At 49.0% G+C, this 18,073-nt stretch overlaps 1 protein-coding gene across 1 annotated transcript; it reads left to right on the top strand.

Moving 5' to 3' along the window:
• The first annotated feature begins 14,551 nt into the window (after nt 1–14,551).
• LOC119250375 (carbohydrate sulfotransferase 6) lies at nt 14,552–15,809 on the top strand. The gene has a single exon (XM_037518113.1). It carries the CDS (start codon nt 14,563–14,565, stop codon nt 15,748–15,750), a length of 1,188 nt encoding a protein of 395 aa, XP_037374010.1. The 5' UTR covers nt 14,552–14,562; the 3' UTR covers nt 15,751–15,809.
• Nucleotides 15,810–18,073: the final 2,264 nt, after the last annotated feature.

Genomic DNA, 18,073 nt, shown 5'->3' with positions numbered 1-18,073 from the left:
TTTTTTAAAGATTTATTTATTTATACAAGCACTGGGTACAGTCAGAAGGGCAGGAGGGTGAGAGAATTCACCGGAGCCAGAGTGGGGAACAGAACAGGTAGAAGGACCAAAGTACAGTGCTGAGGGGAGCAGCGGACACAGCAGGAGAGGCCTGCGTGCCATGTGGGACCCTTGCCAGAGGCCGGGGATCGAACCGGTGCTGCAGAGGCTGTGGACAGCTTCGGAGTAACCCAGCGCTCAACCACTGCGCCACCGGGGAGGCCCTTATCTTTCTCTTTACAAAGATGCCTCTTTGACTAGATGAATTCGAAATGCCTATTGGGGAGGTGTAAGTACAGAAGCTTAAAGAAAATCAGTTGTCTGTAAATCCACTACCCAAAAGTTCTCGTTGGCATTTTGGTACATATCTTTCTCATATCTTACTAATCTTTTTGTTGCTTTTTTTTTTCTATTGTAAACAACAGTTATATGAACCGTGTGCATAAATCTTTGTTGCTGGTTTATATCATTAAGAGAGGTCCTAGAAAGGAATTACTAATTTTAAAAAAGCCTATTTTTTAAAAAAGATTTATTTATTTATATAAGAACTGGGGTACAGGCCAGAGGCGTGGGAGGGTGAGAGGATTCACCAGAGACAGAGTGGGGAACAGAACAGGCAGAAGGACCGAAGTACACTGCTGAGGGGAGCAGCAGGTGAGACAGGAGAGGTCTGCCATGCCATGTGGGACTCTCCCTGGCCGTCCGGGAATCGAACCCACACTGAAGAGGCTGCAGACAGCTTCATGGCGCAGTGCTCAACCCTCCGCACCACCGGGGAGGCCCCTAACTATTCTCAAGGGTTTGTATTCATCCTGCCAAACCGCATTCTGTAAGAATGCACTAATTTATACTCCAGGCTGCAGGCCCTTCCTTCAGGTCCCACGACGGATTACAAAGATCAGAATTCTCTGTCTCTTTCCAGTGCCTGGACTCTGTTCTGGTTTTTTTGTAGGAGGAAAAATCTGCTCCATTTCTTGACACGTCGCACTCTGCATTTATCCCGACTGCCATCAAGCCTGCATCTCCGGAGGGGGCAGCCCGCTGCGGGCCATACCTGCGTCCAGGCGGCTCCTAGCTCGGTTTCCGCGCGGGATGCAGCGCGGTCGCTCGCATTAAGGTGGTTCGGGTCTACCCGGGGGCTTGAGAAGAGGTCTGGATTCCCTGTCAGTCGGCTGCCAGGATGCCACCGAAAGCGAGACGGGGCAAGATTAAGATTCGATTTCTTTCACAAGGGCCTTTTGTGCGCCCAGGAGCCTCCCCTCCGGGGATTGGAGAGAGCGACCTCTTTTTTGGTTACTCTGCGAGCGCCCTGTGACCCCCTCGGGCCAAGAGCGCGCCGCCCGCAGCCCTCTGGACCACCTGCGCCCCCCCAACCCGGGGCCCTCCGGGGCCCGCCCAGGGGCATCTGTCCCTCCCCCGAGGCGTGGCCCCTGGGCGCGGGGTGGGAGGTAGCTGGAGCCGGGGGCCAACCGGCTCCTTCCTTCGCTCACCCCCGCCCCGGCGCCCGCCCGCCGGCCCCCATCGCAGGCACGTCTGAAAGCGCCTCATTGTGCGCGCTGCGCTCTGGGCCCGCGGCGTGGAGCTGCGCGCAGGGAGCTCCCGGCTTCCCGGCTCTGGGGCGCAGGGCACGAGTTGTTCCTGTAGCCTCGAGACTATCCCCACTGCACCCTCCCCCCCCCAACATCTGATTCTTACCACCCCCTTTCTTTTCTCCCCGGGAATCCCAATCCTGTTTCCAGATTCCCTCTGCTGGGGCCCCAGGTGCCGCCAATACTTGGCTACCCCGTGACCCTCGTCCATTCCTTTTAAAGCCCCCTCCGGAGTGTGACTGATGCCTCCCCGATAGCCTGGAAACCCTGAGGAACAAATCATCCCCATGCGGACTCTCTCAGTGAAGAGGCAGCCAGCTGTGAAGGGGGGCTTGGAGGAGACCTCATCCAGGAGCCTGTTGAGCCTCAGGAGAGGCGCCTGCTTCCCGCTGCGCCAGGTAGGGCAGGGACGCCAGACTTTGGGGTAGGTTAGTACGTCCTCTCGCCAAGCGAGCTGCCCCTTCCCTGGACGGGCTGGGCAAAGTTGGGGTGGGGGCATTGATTTCGGGGTGGGGGGTTCTGAAGGTGGCGGTTCTGTGGGCATCGCTGCCTCAGGCGATGCTTTGAGTGTCTTCCTGTCGCTCCAGCTGGACAGGAGATCCCTGTTAGGAGATCCTTAGTTCCTGAAAGCTGAGTTTCAAAGGGTTATGGCTTCGGTCTAGAAGGTTCTCCAGGTGTGGTTTCCACTGAACTGTTGAGGAAAAGCAACTTGAGGAATAAATCTAGAACCAGATGCTGCTGAATTAGAATCTGGCTACCCCTCTTCTTGCTGCTGCATCTTGGGTAAGGAAAGAGACCTCTCCTGGCCTCAGCAAGGTGCCTGGCCAATGCCAACTGTCTTTTATCTTTCCCATAATGTCAGAGGCACGAGGATGGGAAAAAAGAGAGCTGAGAGCATCAGGGACTTGGCTGAATTGAAGCCAGTGTGAGTGAGCCAAGTGCGGGAGCTAATAGGAATAGCAGGCTCCTTGTTGGCTATGCTAAGGGTTCCATGGCCCCACTGACTTCTCTCCCACAGGTGTGGTAGGTATGTTAGACCCTCCTTTACAGAGCAGTCAACTGAAGCACAGAGAGGTTAGGCATGAACTACTCAAAGCACACACCTCTGGTTGTAGAGGCAGGATTTGAAATCAGTTTCGCTTCTCTGCCTTTAGTCACCATTTTGTTTTGTACACATGTTCTGCCCTGCCTGGGCTGACCATGTTTTGTTGCTAGACTGTTAGGGTCACCTGAACCTGGCCTATTGTTTTGTTGTTGTTTGTTTTGCTTTGTTTTGTTTTTTAAAGGAAGATAATTTTTTAAAGGCTTATTTATTTATACATGCAAGAACTGGGGTACAGGCCAGAGGTGTGACGGGTGAGAGGATTCACCAAGACAGAGTGGGGAACAGAACAGGCAGACTGGCAAAGTACACTGCTGAGGGGAGCAGTGGGCGAGTCAGGAGAGGTCTGCGCCATGTGGGTTGTAGCGCCATGTGGGTAGCTCCCTGGCCAGGGATCGAACTCGTGCTGCGGTGACTGCAGATCGCTTCGTAGGTTGCGTCTCAACCCCTTGAGCCACCAGGGAGGCCTTGAACCTGGCCTATTGAACTTGAGTTTTCCTAATGAAAGTTTTCCCTAGAATTCATAGAATATAGTTGTGACTCAGGATTTGGAAGATTCCTGAGCAGATGTTTATAGATGTACCATGTGTCAGACATTGTTCTAAGTTCTTTATAAATATTAACTCATTTAAGCTAAAAGTCCACAACTTAGGTTATATTATTTCCTCCACTGCATTGATTAAAACAAACAAAAGACTCCGACACAGAGAGATTAAGTAACTTGTCCAAGATCACACAGTGATGATCAAATGGCATCGATGCTTTAGGCACCGCGCTATTCCTCCCTCTGAAACAGCACGTCCTATTTCTAGTCTAGTAAAGGGAGATAGAAATACACAGACAAGAGTATTTGGGGCAGTAATAAGAGGACTAGCCATGGCTTCTCAATGTCACCTACATCTCTATCCATATTAAAATGTACCTGATCACCTCAAAGGTACCTTCCTACAGTTTGTTTGAATCAGAGCCACATGTTACATATCACTGTTAAATGCTTTGAGTGGTTTTCTTCTTAAATGGTCCCTTCATTTTTCTTTTTTTGTCCTCCTATTTTCACTTGTGTGAATTTTTTTTCAAAGATTTATTTTTATTTATTTATACATACAAGAACTGGGTTGTAGGCCAGAGGTATGGGGGTGGGAGGGTTCACCAGAGACAGAATGGGGAGCAGAACATGAGGATCTACTGAAATACACTGCTGAGGAGAGCAGCAGGCGAGGCAGGAGAGGTCTGCTGAGCCTTGTGGGTTAGTTCTCTGGCCAGGGATCGAACTCATGCCACAGTGGCTGGTGATAGCTTGATAGCACTGAGACTTTAACCCCTGGGCCACCAGGGAGGCCCTGTGAATTTTTTTTTTTTTTAACATTTCCTTTATTTATTTATTTTTTAACTGTGGTAATGTTGGTTTACATTGCTGTTTGTCTTTTGGAAGTACCTCTTCAGATTCTGTTACCATAGATTCTGTTACCCACCACCAAAGCACCCATAGTCTACCCTGGGGTCCATTCTGCTCTCCTTCCTTTCCTCTCTCTGAATGCCTCAGTTCTAAAGTCTGCTTTCAAGGACTAGTTTTTGAATTTGACTTTATCTCACCCTTTGTCTGGTTTTTCTATATTCCACATAGAAGTGACACCATCTGGTATGTGTCTTTCTCCTTCTAACTTATTTCCCTTAGCATAATCCCTTCCAGCTCCATCCATGGTGCTTCAAATAGCATGAATTTATCTTTTTTGATAGCTGAGTAGTATTCTATTGCATATATATATATACCCTACAACTTTTCAATCCACTCATCTGCTTGGGAGCACCTAGGTTGTTTCCATAGTTTAGTTATAGTAAATAGTGCTGTAATGAACAAGGGAATGCAGTGTTCCCTTCAAATAAGTGTATTTGTGTTCTTCAGGTAGATATCTAGGAGTGGAATTGCTGGGTCATATGGTAGATCCATTTTTTAAAAAAAAAATTATGTATGCATACAACAGCTGGGGTACAGGCCAGAGGTGCGGGGGGTGAGAGGATTCACCAGAGACAGAGTGGGGAACAGAACAGGCAGATTGATTAAAATACTCTGCTGAGAGGAGCAGTGGGCAAGTCAGGAGAGGTTTTCTGCACTATGTGGGTAGCTCCCTGGCCAGAGATTGAACTCGTGCTGTGGTGGCTGCAGATAGCTTCATAGGTTGCGCCACCAGGGAGGCCGGGTAGATCCATTTTTAGTCTTACTTCCTTCCATGCTGCTTTCCAATGGGGCTGGACCAGTCTGCATTCCCACCAGCAATGTCGAGGGTCCCATTTTCTCCACATCCTCGCCAGCATTTGTTGTTTTTTAATATCATTCATTCTCATAGTGAGGTGGTATCTCATTGTTGTTTTGATTTGCATTTCCCTGACAATAGTAATGTGAACTTTTTTTTTTTTTTCACGTGTCTGTTGTCTCTATGCCTTCTTTGGAGAAGTGCCTGTTTAGCTCTTCTGCCCATTTTTTGATTGGATTCATTTTTCTTTTTATGTCATTGACTTATAAGAATGATTTGCTTTTTTTTTTGGGGGGGGAGAAAAAAGCCAAAAAGAAGTTTAATAACAACATGTATACCTCCTGTATACATGGGAGAGACCCAGCATGACTAACTCCAACTGAAGTGGTTTCCTTTCGCAAATTAACAAATTAATCCAAATAAGTTAAAAAAAAACAAGGAAGGCAGAGAACATTCAAGATTATCCCTTAATGAGCATCATACCTGGAGGAACAGCAGGAACATAGTCAGTGTGTGCTCCCTACCCTCACACCCCGTGTGTACTACTGCAGAGAAGGGGTGGGAACCCCCAGACTTACGAGCCCTCCAGGTTCTATGATCTAGACCAAATTAGGTGCCTCACAAAGTGGACTTTGAAGGTCCCAAAGCTCAGAACCAGGGAAGGGAGTGTATGTGTTGGTGTCTGCTCATTTGTTCTAAAATGGCCCAGCCTCTGAGTGGGCTCTGCGCCAGGGAGAGTTGAGGCTCCTTTCCCATACGAATTTGATTTCATTTTCCATAGGCACTTGCAGACAGGTATTTCCTCCAGCAGCATCTGGGCTGAGCAACTCCAGCCTCCCTGTGTCTGACTAATGCTGCACAGCTGCCCATAAGGGCTGGCGGAGAGACAACAGATGTGCCCAGGACTGGCAGCCAGGCACGTCTTCTGCCGTATCCTGGTCAAGACCACAGCCCTGAGGCAGAAGGTGGGCCTGAGCACCTTCACACCTTTCATTCAGTGACGCCTAGGAGGTCATTCTCCATCCAATGCCCCTGTCCTCCCCTGGCCAACAGGGTACTCTGGTCATCTAGGAAGTGAATTTGCAGGCACCTCTCTCAGCAATGAGAACCAAAGCAGGCAAACTCCACCCAAGAAGAAAGAACTGCTTTTACGATTACCCGAGTAATAAATATCTGGAAAATGCAGCAAAGCACTAATGGGAAAAAACTTACCTGTGATCCAGCTATAGAAAAGCACCCAGTAATATTCAGCACGTCCTTCCAGATTTCTTTCTTTATATGCTTGTGTATTTTTAAATAATAACTTTATTTTCTTCTTTTTTTTTTAAGATTTATTTATTTATACAAGAACTGGGGTACAGGGCAGAGGCACAGGAGGGTGAGAGAATTCACCAGAGAGAGTAGGGAGCAGAACAGGCAGATGGACCAAAGACACTGCTGAGGGGAGCAGCGGGGGAGGCAGGAGAGGTCTGCCACACCGTGTAGGTTTCTCCCTGGCTGGCCTGGAATCAAACCTGTGCTGCAGAGGCTATGGACAGCTTCACAGTGCTCAACCCGCTGTGCCACCGGCGAGGCCCTACATAATAACTTTGTTGAGATAGAATTCACAGACCTTAAAGTTAATCCCTAAAAGCATACAGTGCACTGATCCACAGTGTTTTCTGTGTTGTGGACTAGTTACCCTAAGATTCATCCATGGAGTAGCACATATAAGTACTTCATTGCTTTTTAGTGCCAGATAATATTCATTTCTATGGATATGCCATTTTTTGTCTATCCATTTCTCAGTTGATGGAAATTTGTGATATTTCCACTATGTGGCTTTTATGAGTAATGCTGCTATGACAATTCATGAATAAGTGTTGGTGTGGGCCTATGTTTTCAGTTCTCTTGGGTATATTCCTAAGAGCAGAAACCCTGCATCGTATGGTAACGCTGTATTAATATTTTGAGAAGCTGCATATTCTTTTCCACAGCAACTGCACCGTTTTTTATTTCTGCCAACAGGGTTCCAATTTCTCCACATTCTCATGGGTATTTGTTATTATTGGGGCCTCCTTGGTGGCTCAGGCATTAAAATCTCGGTGCTATCAAGCTACCGCCAGCAACTGCAGCATGAGTTTGATCCCCAGCCAGGAAGCTAACCCACATGGCACAGCAGACCTCTCCTGTCTCACCCGCTGCTCCCCTCAGCAGTGTATTTCAGTAGATCTCCCTGTTCTGCTCCGCAGTCTGTCTCTGGAGAATGCTGTCACCTCCCTGCATCTCTGGCCTACACCCCAGTTCTTATATGCATAAATAAATAAAATAAATCTTTAAAAAAATACATGTTATTATCTGTTTGATAATAGCCATCCTAGTGGATGAAAGTGACATGTCATTGTAGTTTGGGCTTACATTTCCCTAATATGTCAAGCATCTTTTCATGTACTTATTGACCATTTGTGTATCTTTAGAGAACTGTCTACGAAAAGCTCTGGCCCATTTTTAAATTGGTTTGTTTGTCTTTTCATTGCTGAGTGGTCCAAGCTCTTTGCATTTCTGGGTACAAGTCCTTTGCTCTCTATATGATTTTCAAGTAATTTCTCCCATCTTTGCATGTCCTTACGTTCTTCATGGTGTCCTTTGATATTGGTGTAGTTTTAGCACAATTGGTTTTATACACAATGGGCGTGTGTGTGCATGTGTGTAGGTGACACTGGTTTTTCCCCAACGGGACACTATGAGGTTAGGAGCTCTAAGAGATTGCAATTCTGATTCAGCGGCCCTGTGGTCCTTTTGACAAGTTCCTTAATCTTTCTAAGTCTCCGTTTCCTCATCTGTAAAGTAGAAATGAGCACCAGGTCCTCTCCAGAGGGCTGTTGTGAAGATGAAGCCGAGAACGGCTGGGAAAGCTTCACGTATCAGAGCCCTCGGTAGAGAACATTTACTGGTGCTTCCTGTCTACCCCCACATCAACTCCATTCTCCTCCTCTCTCTCCTGCCTCCCTGCTTTTCTTTTTTCTTTTTCTCGAGAATATTTTCCTTTTCTCCCCCCCTCCTTCTTCTTTTCTCCTCTCTTTCCCCCCTTTCCAGCCTTCTCAACCAAGCGGGTGCCCTGGGAGTCATTCCAACTGGTTTGCCCCCAGGGGTGGCTCTCGGTGCCTAGAATCCGCTGATCTCTCATCAGGAAGGAATCTGTTTTCTCTAGCTTCTGGGATTCTTCCAGCTGATGCCAAACCAAGAGAAATCTTAGCCAGGGATTTGTACCTGGTATTACATTTCACTCCCTTAGATTCTATGCCAAGGCTGGGAGAGGATGGTGACAGCAGATACTGCTAAGTCAAGGCCAGGCAGAATTGGCCTACAAGTGAGCTACAAGTGACCCAAACAGCCAGGACTCCTGGTCTCTGGCTCAGCCCCTCCTATGGCCCCCACTAAGCCCCTGCCCTTAGCTTGTTTTTCCCATCTGCAAAATCAGATCAAACAGATGCTTCCTACATCTTTCAGACCACAAATAGGGATGTTGAAAAGTTATTGGAATTTTAAGGTATTACTCAGTAGGAAACGTGGGGCAGGTGGGGAATTACTCCCTTTGGATTTGGATTCCAGAGTGTCTGGTTTTAATTCAGCAAATGTTTATTAACATTATCAAGGTGTTCAGTCTTTGGGATATTCCCTTGACATGACATTCAATATCTTAGTCGAGATTCTTACCTTTTCATTGATATGTAACATACAGAAAAGAGCACAGATCTAAAAATCCAGCTTGATGAACTTTCTCAAATTAAATACATTCATGAAATTAGCACCATCATTAAGAAGCAATGCAGGGCCTCCCTGGTGGCACAAGGGATTAAGATGTTACCTGTGAAGCTATCTGCAGCCACTGCAGCATGAGTTCAATCCCCAGCCAGGGAGCTATCCACATGGTGAGGCAGACCTCTCTTGACTCACCCGCTGCTCCCCTCAGCAGTGTATTTCATCAGTCTGCCTGTTCTGTTCCCCACTCTGTCTCTGGTGAATCCTCTCACACCCCGCACTTCTGGCATATACCCCAGTTCTTGTATGCATAAATAAATAAATCTTTTTTTTTTTTTTAAAAGAAGCAATGCCTAACCAGCTCTCAGAAGCTTTGCCCTCATCCCACCCCACCAAGGGCATTCACTATCTAATCAGATATAGATTAGATAGTGGTTCTAAGTCACAGAAACTCAACCTAGATTGCCTTAAGCAAAATCGGACTACTTTCTCCAGCTGAGAGGTGCATGGGTGACTGTTGCACAGCTGGACGCTGTCAGCTTGTTCATGAACTCTGAGTCTTTCTCTGCTTAATTCTCCTCTGTGCTGACTTTATACCCAGACAGTTTCCTTTTACCCTGCAGATCTATAAAAATCTTGGGATTACACTTGGGACAGATATCTATTCCTAAATCAAGTGTTGTCGTGGGGGAACAGTGTGTAGAATATATACATGAGCCAGGCTTGAGGGACATGGAACCCAGGGAATGGGGACAGGGGGAGGGGTTCAGCCCCATCCAAACCGCATGCATCTGTATGGGCGAACAGTGGTTCTAAATAAATAAAATAAATCTTAAAAAAAAGAAGATCATTAGCAAAAGAAACAGCTAACAAATTTGAAAGTGGTTGCCACTGGTTCAATAGGATTCTAGAGCAAGAGAATGACACTGTTAGGGGGAAAGGATGTCCTTTGTATCGGGGTTGCTCTACAACAACACTATGATAACTGTTTGATTTTTTAAACTATGTGTATTTGAAACTTTTTTTTTTTTTGTGGGACCCTTGCCGGTGGCCAGGGATCAAACTGGTGCTGCAGAGGCTGCAGGCAGCCTCGCAACCCAGTGCTCAACTGCTGCGCCACCAGGGGAGGCCCAAAACTATTTTAATATTTAGTTATTATAAATAGGAAATAGGTTCATGTGAGTCAAAATTCAAATGTTCAAAAAGGATTTATCGTGAAATGTCCTTTCTCCAGCTATTTTATGTCCCTCCTCTCTTAGAAAAACTAATATGGTTACTTCCTTGTATACATTTCCAGGGATAACTTAGCTTATTCTAGCTATGTGTATTATATTGACAAAATTTAATTTTCCACATAATTTATGGCCAAAAAAAAGTTTCAATGACTTGAGAAAGTCCACTCTGTGTGGTGGTCCTGTTAGGGGGAAAGGATGTCCTGAGTTAATCCCATACAGGTTTTGTGGACTCCACCCCCACTCCAGACCAAAGCCATCAAGACATTGAGAAAGACAAATCCCATCACCACCAAAGGGAAGGTGGTTGGGACCTGAGGGTGGAGTTGGGCAGCCAGGTTGGATATAAAAACCAAACACGTGGGCCTTGGGGTGGCTCGCTGTCGCTGACCTCCTGGCTTCACGGGCTCCTGGCTGGCGGCCAGCTCTCAGAGTGCCATTTTGGGATTCCTGATCGGCGGATTGGGTAGGATTCATTTAAAACTTTGTCTCCCACCTTCCTCCCTGAGCTGTACATTTCCTCATTTCCCCTTCCCTTGTAAATAAACCTTTTATTAACCTTTCGGGTGTGCCTGCAGTAGAGCATTGATAAGTCCTTTTAAGCGCGCGGGTGAGGACCCACAGTCAGGCACCCCGTTTTGTATCGGGGTTGCTCTACAACAGTTCTAGGTATCAGATTAAGAGAAGACACTTTCTATTCCTTCTTTGGCCTTTTGTTCTTTACTCCCTCCCGCCTCCCTGAAAATATATGATTGTTTTCATCATCACCATCTAAGACTTGGTGGAAATTGGAGGCAGGGTTGCTTCCCAGGAGGGTCTCTGGGTGGCCCAGGAGACAGAGAATGTCACTTCCTTGCACTCTGTTGTGTGGCTGAGCTGTGTCTGCCATCGGATGGCCCCTTTTCTAATTTTCACAAATAAAACATGAGCCCATGAGTCCTTATCTGCACCTTTAGAACTTTGGGGTAGATGCTAGCCATCTCTGCCCAAAGTGTTTTGTTGTTCTTCTTTTTTTAAGATTTATTTTGTTTTATTTTTGCATACAAGAACTGAGGTGTAGGCCAGAGGTGCAGGGGGTGGTCAAAGGATTCACCAGAGACAGAGTGGGGAGCAGAACAGGCTGATTGACTGAAATTCACTGCTGAGGGGAGCAGCGGGCAAGACAGGAGAGGTCTTCCATGCCATATGGGTCAGCTCCCTGTTTGGGGATCGAACTCATGTCACAGTAGCTGGCAATAGCTTGATAGTACTGAGACTTTAACCCCTGCACCACCGGGGAGGTCCTCTGCCCCCAAATTAAATATAAAAAATACATATAGGCTCCCAAAGAATTTAAAATAAAAGCTACTGGGGGTAGGGAGGGAAAAGCCTTCCAGAATGGGGGCTTCTTTGAGGTTTATGAATGGGGCCCATCCCAGAGCACTATACTGGGGGGTTGGCAGTTGGTGTTAAATCCTTGCCCTGAAGCTTACTGAGTATCCCTGTCTCTGAACCCCACTGCCTCAATTAAAACAGACCGGGATCATTTCTATCCCCTAGGGAGGTTGGGAGGAGAAAATCCTGTCACAGAGATTAGGCACCTAATCGCCGCCTACCTGCCATATTCGTCCTAACTTTGGACCCTGGGGCAGTGGGTGGGTGTGCTGAACATAGTTTTCCTTTATCGAAACTCCCACTTGGGATCTGGACTTCTTTGCATACCCTGTGTGGTAAGCAATGTTTCAATCCCTTTCCTAGTTCTTGAGTTCCAATAACAGGATCAAGTCACAGTTCCTGTATCGTGTGAGTAGCTTAAGAAAACCTCTGGCTTCCCTGGAGAGCAGGTAACAGACACCTTGGCCTGGGTTCAGGATCCTGCCTCCCCAGGGAAGGACTGGGCTGGCCAGGGCTTCTGGGTTTGGGCCAAACATCAGGGCCCAGTGTGCTGCAGGGATCTCCCAGGGAGGGAGAAGCCAACACCTGTGATCAGAAGGTGCCAGGAACTTAGAAATGGGTGTTCTGGATTGGGGTCCCATTTTGCCCCACTGTCTGTCCAAGCCTTGGGTCCTTGGCCTAAAGAGTAGAAATCATAATGCCCAGCTCCGAGAATGGGTGGAAAGCATCTGGCACTTGTAACTTGTATCAGCCAGTGTGAGTTGTAATATGCCGTCCTCTCCTGCACGCTGTAGCAAGCGGGGAGCACACAACTTCAAGAGAAGACATGTGCCGAACATCGGCAGCTTCTCTCCTTGTCTTCCAGCTTTTTCCAGGCAAGAGCATGGGATCCTGGAGACAGCGGGGATAGATCCTGGGGGTCCTCCATCCACTCCTATAGCCTCCTCACAAGCAGAAGCAGCAGAGAGGGGATCTGCCCACAATGCAGACCCTGGCTTCTCTCAGTGGTGGCACCCACAGGGGAGGGAGCTTTGGGGGGAGAAAATGCTTTGAGAGCAGGAGGAAACATTCAGGCCCCTCTCTTCCAAAGCAGCTCATTCTTGAGAGCACTGTGAGAGCAACAGGTACAAAGAGGAGAAAAACTCTAGGGTCTTTGCACCTTAGCAACCCTTTCTTTGCATAGTGGGAGCAGCATTTCTCACAGCAACCAGAGAGCTTACATGTTAGCAGCCTCATGTTTTTTTTAAAGATTTATTTATTTATACAAGAGCTGGGGTACAGGCCAGAGGTATGGGAGGGTGAGAGGATTCACCAGAGACAGAGTGGGGAACAGATCACGCAGACTTGTTGTAGAGCAGCCCCATACAAAACGGGGTGCCTGACTGTGGATCCTTACCCACACGCTTAAAAGGACTTATCCATGCTCTACTGCAGGCACACGCGAAAGGTTAATAAAAGGTTTATTTACAAGGGAAGGGGAAATGAGGAAATGTACAGCTCAGGGAGAAAAGTGGGAGACAAAGTTATCATTTCCCCCTAACAGACTGACCGAAAGCACTTGTTAGCAGCCTCATCTTACAGAGAAAACTGAGTCCTGGAGAACTCAAGGCATTCGTCCCAGAGCTCAGCTCTTAAGTGGCAAGAAGGGACTCAAAGGGAGAGCTGGGCAGTTCACATCCATCTGGGAAAATGTTTCTAAGGGGCACCCAGCTCAGGTCAGGAGCAGGGCAGATCTGCCCTCAAGGTGGGGAACTTTCTCAGATTGGAAACAGGGTCCCTCCCAAGGTGCAGGACTAACTGCCCCTGGGCTCTAACCTAGCCCCCTCCTACTTCCCCAGGCCCTGAGGCCCTTCCAGGCATTTCCTATGGATCTGTGATCCACCTGGGCTACTCTCCAAGCAGCCCCAACAGCAGTGAGTAACTCAGCAAGGCAAGGGGCCTGGCTCTGTTCTCCCCTCTCATCTCCCCTGGCACCACCGCTCCACTCCTGTCACTGGTTTCTTCTGCAAACCCACACAGCTCCAGAGAGAAACCCTTAAAAAACTTGCAGCTGCTGGTTTAAAAACAATCATGCCATCTCTGTGCCAAAAATGCAAGTTCTCAGTTGTGGGAATCATTGTATCTTCAATCTGTTATAGGACAGGGAGAGGGGCAGCCCAAGCCCCGCAAACCTGCCTATTCTAAACGGGTTCTGCCATCTGCCGCATCAACACAAAACATAGGAGACTTTAATGGGAAGGAACTTTAATTAAACTAGGAAACAATACAGGTAAGGCAAAGAGTCTAGTTTCTAAATGAAGCACCCAAAGTTACCCATCCCCTCGTGGGTAAAAGTCCATCCATATGGGATCGGCCCAGAACAAGGCCCCAAAGCCTGCTACAAGTCTAAAGCATCTTCCAGTGGGGACCCACAGAAAAGGATCAGAAACAACCAGACAAGCCCGGAAGGAAAAGAGCAAAATCAACATCAAGATAAAAGCTGCCATTGTCATCTCTCCACGGGTCTCACCCACATCTGTGTCACCCAGTCCACGACCCAAAGACAAGCGCAGTTTCTTCACGTGTCTCTAGGCTCCATGGGCCTCCTCCAGGTCTCCTGGCTCCATCCTGCTTCCTTCCTCAGTCTCTTCTGTAGCTTCTTCTCTTCCTGCTCAGCTCCACCCTCCCTTGGGTGGGGCAGGGAACCTGGAACTTCCCCCTTTCCTGGGGACCACCCTGTTACAATCCCAATACTCCAGTTCTGGTTTTATCCTCTTTCTCCACTGGGTAAACTGAGTCACAGAGAGAGATGAAGTGTTTGATCCAAGATCACAGGTTAGGAAGTGGCAGAGCCCAGATTCAACCTGCGGGAAACAGGCGATGTGCTTCCATCCGCGAAATCACCCATCAAACTGTTCAGTCTAAAATTCCTTAAAGGAAATTTTCAGCAAAAGGCAGAAACTCTGAAAAATATTTCCCTCTCCAGACAGGTAGGTACAAAGAAACATTTCCCACAGTGTTTTGCAGCTGGCCTTTTGCTCTGCATGGACTTGGTCATGGCTTATACCATCCTTTGAATTTCCCTGGAGACAGCCCGCCTGAGATCTTTGTGGTTTTAGCAACTCCCCACGTGGGCTGGTAGAATCCCAGGGCTGCTACCTGCCGGGCCTGGGTAGGAGTTGGGCTGTGGGATGGCCAAGGGAGCCACTGTGACGAAGGGCTTTGTCTTCTTCCCCAGGCTCGTGGCCAGCGGCATGTGGCTGCCCCGGGTCTCCAGCACAGCGGTGACCGCTCTCCTGCTGGCACAGACCGGTCTCCTGCTATTCCTGGTCTCGCGGCCCAGGCCTCTCTCCCCAGCCGGTAGCGAGGAGCGCGTGCATGTGCTGGTGCTGTCCTCGTGGCGCTCCGGCTCGTCCTTCGTGGGCCAGCTCTTCAGCCAGCACCCCGATGTCTTCTACTTGATGGAACCCGCCTGGCACGTCTGGGCCGCTCTGTCGCAGGGCAGCGCCCCGGCGCTGCACATGGCCGTGCGCGATCTGGTGCGCTCCGTCTTCCTGTGCGACATGGACGTGTTCGATGCCTACCTGCCTTGGCGTCGCAACCTGTCGGACCTCTTCCAGTGGGCGGTGAGCCGCGCGCTGTGCTCGCCGCCAGCCTGCAGCGCCTTCCAACGCGGTGCCATCAGCAGCGAGTCTGTGTGCAAGCCGCTGTGTGCCCGGCGGCCGTTCAGCCTGGCCCAGGAGGCCTGCCACTCCTACAGCCACGTGGTGCTCAAGGAGGTGCGTTTCTTTAACCTGCAGGTGCTCTACCCGCTGCTCAATGATCCCGCGCTCAACCTGCGCATCGTGCATCTGGTGCGCGACCCTCGGGCGGTGCTGCGCTCCCGCGAGCAGACAGCCAAAGCCTTGGCTCGCGACAACGGCATCGTGCTGGGCACCAATGGCACCTGGGTGGAGGCCGACCCCGGCCTGCGCGTGGTGCGCGAGGTGTGCCGCAGCCATGTGCGCATAGCCGAGGCCGCCTTGCACAAACCACCACCCTTCTTGAGCGGCCGCTACCGTCTGGTGCGCTTCGAGGATCTGGCGCGGGCTCCACTGCCTGAGATCCGCGCGCTCTACGCCTTCGCGGGCTTGAGCCTCACGCCACAGCTCGAAGCCTGGATCCACAACATTACGCATGGATCCGGGCCAGGCGCGCGTCGTGAGGCCTTCAAGACCACGTCCAGGGACGCGCTCAATGTCTCCCAGGCCTGGCGCCACGCGCTGCCCTTCGCCAAGATTCGCAGGGTGCAGGAGCTGTGTGCGGGCGCCCTGCAGCTGCTGGGCTATCGACCGGTGTTCTCCGAGGAGGAGCAGCGCGACTTAGCCCTGGATCTGGTGCTGCCACGCGGCCCCAGCAGCTTCAGCTGGGCGTCGTCCACTGCGGCACACCCTGGGCCTTAGCTGAGCCTGGGTTGTGGCGGTCACGATGGTCAGGAGACTAGTATGTATGGCGGGGAGGTAGCCAGTGTGTTTGGGGGCGGGGGCGTGGGGCAGAGTACATACCACGGCCGGAGTGGGGGAGCTTGGGGCCCTCCCCTGTAGCAGGAAAGGAATGAGTCCCCAAATGCTATGCTTCTTTCCCCCTCCTTTTTGACTTTCCATTGAGTCCCCTTTTGGAGCTGGGTTCTATCAGGCATATTCTTTATGGAAGGCAAAACTCGGGCCCCCACTTCCTCTGGACCTGACTCCTATTCAGGTGCTCTTTTTCCCCTTAGCTATTTCCTCCCTTGGCACACACCCAGCACCTGAGAAGGGTGGTCGCTCCCCCCGAAGTGTAGGGCACAACAGTGGCTGACCCCTGAAGTGTGAGCATCTTCACCCCCATCTCCCTCTGCCTTCCCCCAACACATACACACGTGCTCGTGCATGCACCGCACACACCTGGACTCCATACTCCCCATGCGGGTGGCACCACACCCCATCAAAGTCCCTGGTGTTTATATTGACCTATACCTTCACCAAGAAATCAGACAAGATGCCTTTCATCCTGTGGTTGCCCTTTAGCCTCTGCACCCCCACACTGCTCCCCCAAAAGTGAACCTTTGATTCATCCTGACAGGAGAGGTCCCACCTGAAGAAACAAATATAACTAACCCATGTAAGACAGATTAGAGTTTACAGCCTGCAAAGTTTGACAGGCAAAATGTGAAAGTAAAAGGGTTTGTCCAAGGTCACATGATGTGGTAAGAGATGGGGGGGAGTGGAAGAGGAGGCTTTGCTCTGGGCTGCAATGGGGAGAAAATGGCAAATCAAGCTTGCATAGACTGGTCTGCTGGACACAGAAGGGTCAGATTGTGCCAATTTCTTTGCCCTAGAGAAGAGGAAGCAGCTACGGCTGGGGCCACACCTGCAGGAGACAGGATATGGTGAGCTTTGGGTCCAGACTGCAGAAACCAGAGAACCTCCTAGACAAGCCTGGAGGGAAGCAGCAAGGAGGGAAGGTGGAGGAAGGGAAACTGGGGAGGCCAGGACAGCAAGCCAGGCAAAGCAAGTGACTGACTGCAAGAGGTAGGCAGTCGGGATCGGTGCCTGGAGGACAGGTCACAGGGTGATGAATGTCATTAGATTGAATTTGCTGTGAGCTTAGAAGAAACAAGGCTCTGGGGTGCTTCTGTCTTCTCTCTAGCCTTCCTAGACACACCCTGGAGGAAAGCAGTACAATTCATAGCTGCAAACCACAATCACTAGCTCTGGCAGCGACTTAATGAAAGGGGTGCTGGATATAGAGGGGCTTAGTCCTGAGCCTGGGAGACCAGAGCCAGCAAGTACTTGGTAAATGTTTAAAAGAATGGGGTGGGAGGATCTGAGGACAGAGAAGCAGATTTGAATCCTTGCCAACAGAATACCCCCCCAGACCCCACTGGGGCAGAGTTAGTTTGGGGATTGACCTTGGCCACCAGAACTACTCTCCCCATTACCTCTGGAAATGAGGTAGCTGCTTTTGTTGTTGCCCTCGCCAGAGGGGTTCTGGAGCTTGCTAGCTTCTGATTCATGGCCTTGAATTGTTGTGACCTGGACTGTGGATCCACATCCTTGCTGCAAAGCAGACGTTCTGACATTTTCTCCCTCTTGCAGGGAGCAGCAATATATTGACCCTGAAGTTGAAGCTTCAGGTTCCATAAAACTTAGCTTTGCCCCAGATCACAGTAGCATGATCCTCTGATATTGAATCACACTGTGGCCTTATGCCACTGAGATTTTCGACTTTATGTTCCTGGAATACAGCCTGATGTAGCAGCGTTGGGTCATTTGGTTTAGTACTTAATAGCATATTATTGAAAATAATAGAATTTTCCTTATTCATTATTTTTTTAATGGGCATTGAGTTGTTTTAAGCTATTGCCTGTTGTAAGGTGAACAGGGACAATCTTGCATGGATCTCTTGGTACAAATGCTATAGATTATTCACCTGGGAGTGAATTTTCTGAATCATGAGCATTTTCAGTCAACATTATTCCAAAATATATTAATTTACACCTCTTTCAAGTTATTTTAAACTATAAACAATTAGCATAAATAATTAGCATTCTCAAACTTTAAAATTTTTGGCTATTGGTGGTTGACAAATTATATTTCAATGTGATTTCATTTTATGCTTCACTGATTAGCAGTGAAGTAGAACATCTTTATTTTTGCTGATCATTTGTTATTTTCTCTTTGATGAAACATTTATTCAGTAGTTTGTCTCTTTGTCATTTCCTTACTGATTTTTAGGAGTGCATTA

Source organism: Talpa occidentalis, unplaced genomic scaffold (genome assembly GCF_014898055.3).
Source record: "Talpa occidentalis isolate TD23 unplaced genomic scaffold, MPIMG_talOcc4v2.1 talOcc4.17, whole genome shotgun sequence".
Taxonomy (NCBI): Eukaryota; Metazoa; Chordata; class Mammalia; order Eulipotyphla; family Talpidae; genus Talpa; species Talpa occidentalis.
Note: the sequence above shows the minus strand (reverse complement) of the source record. Positions and strands in the feature narration are given on the sequence as shown.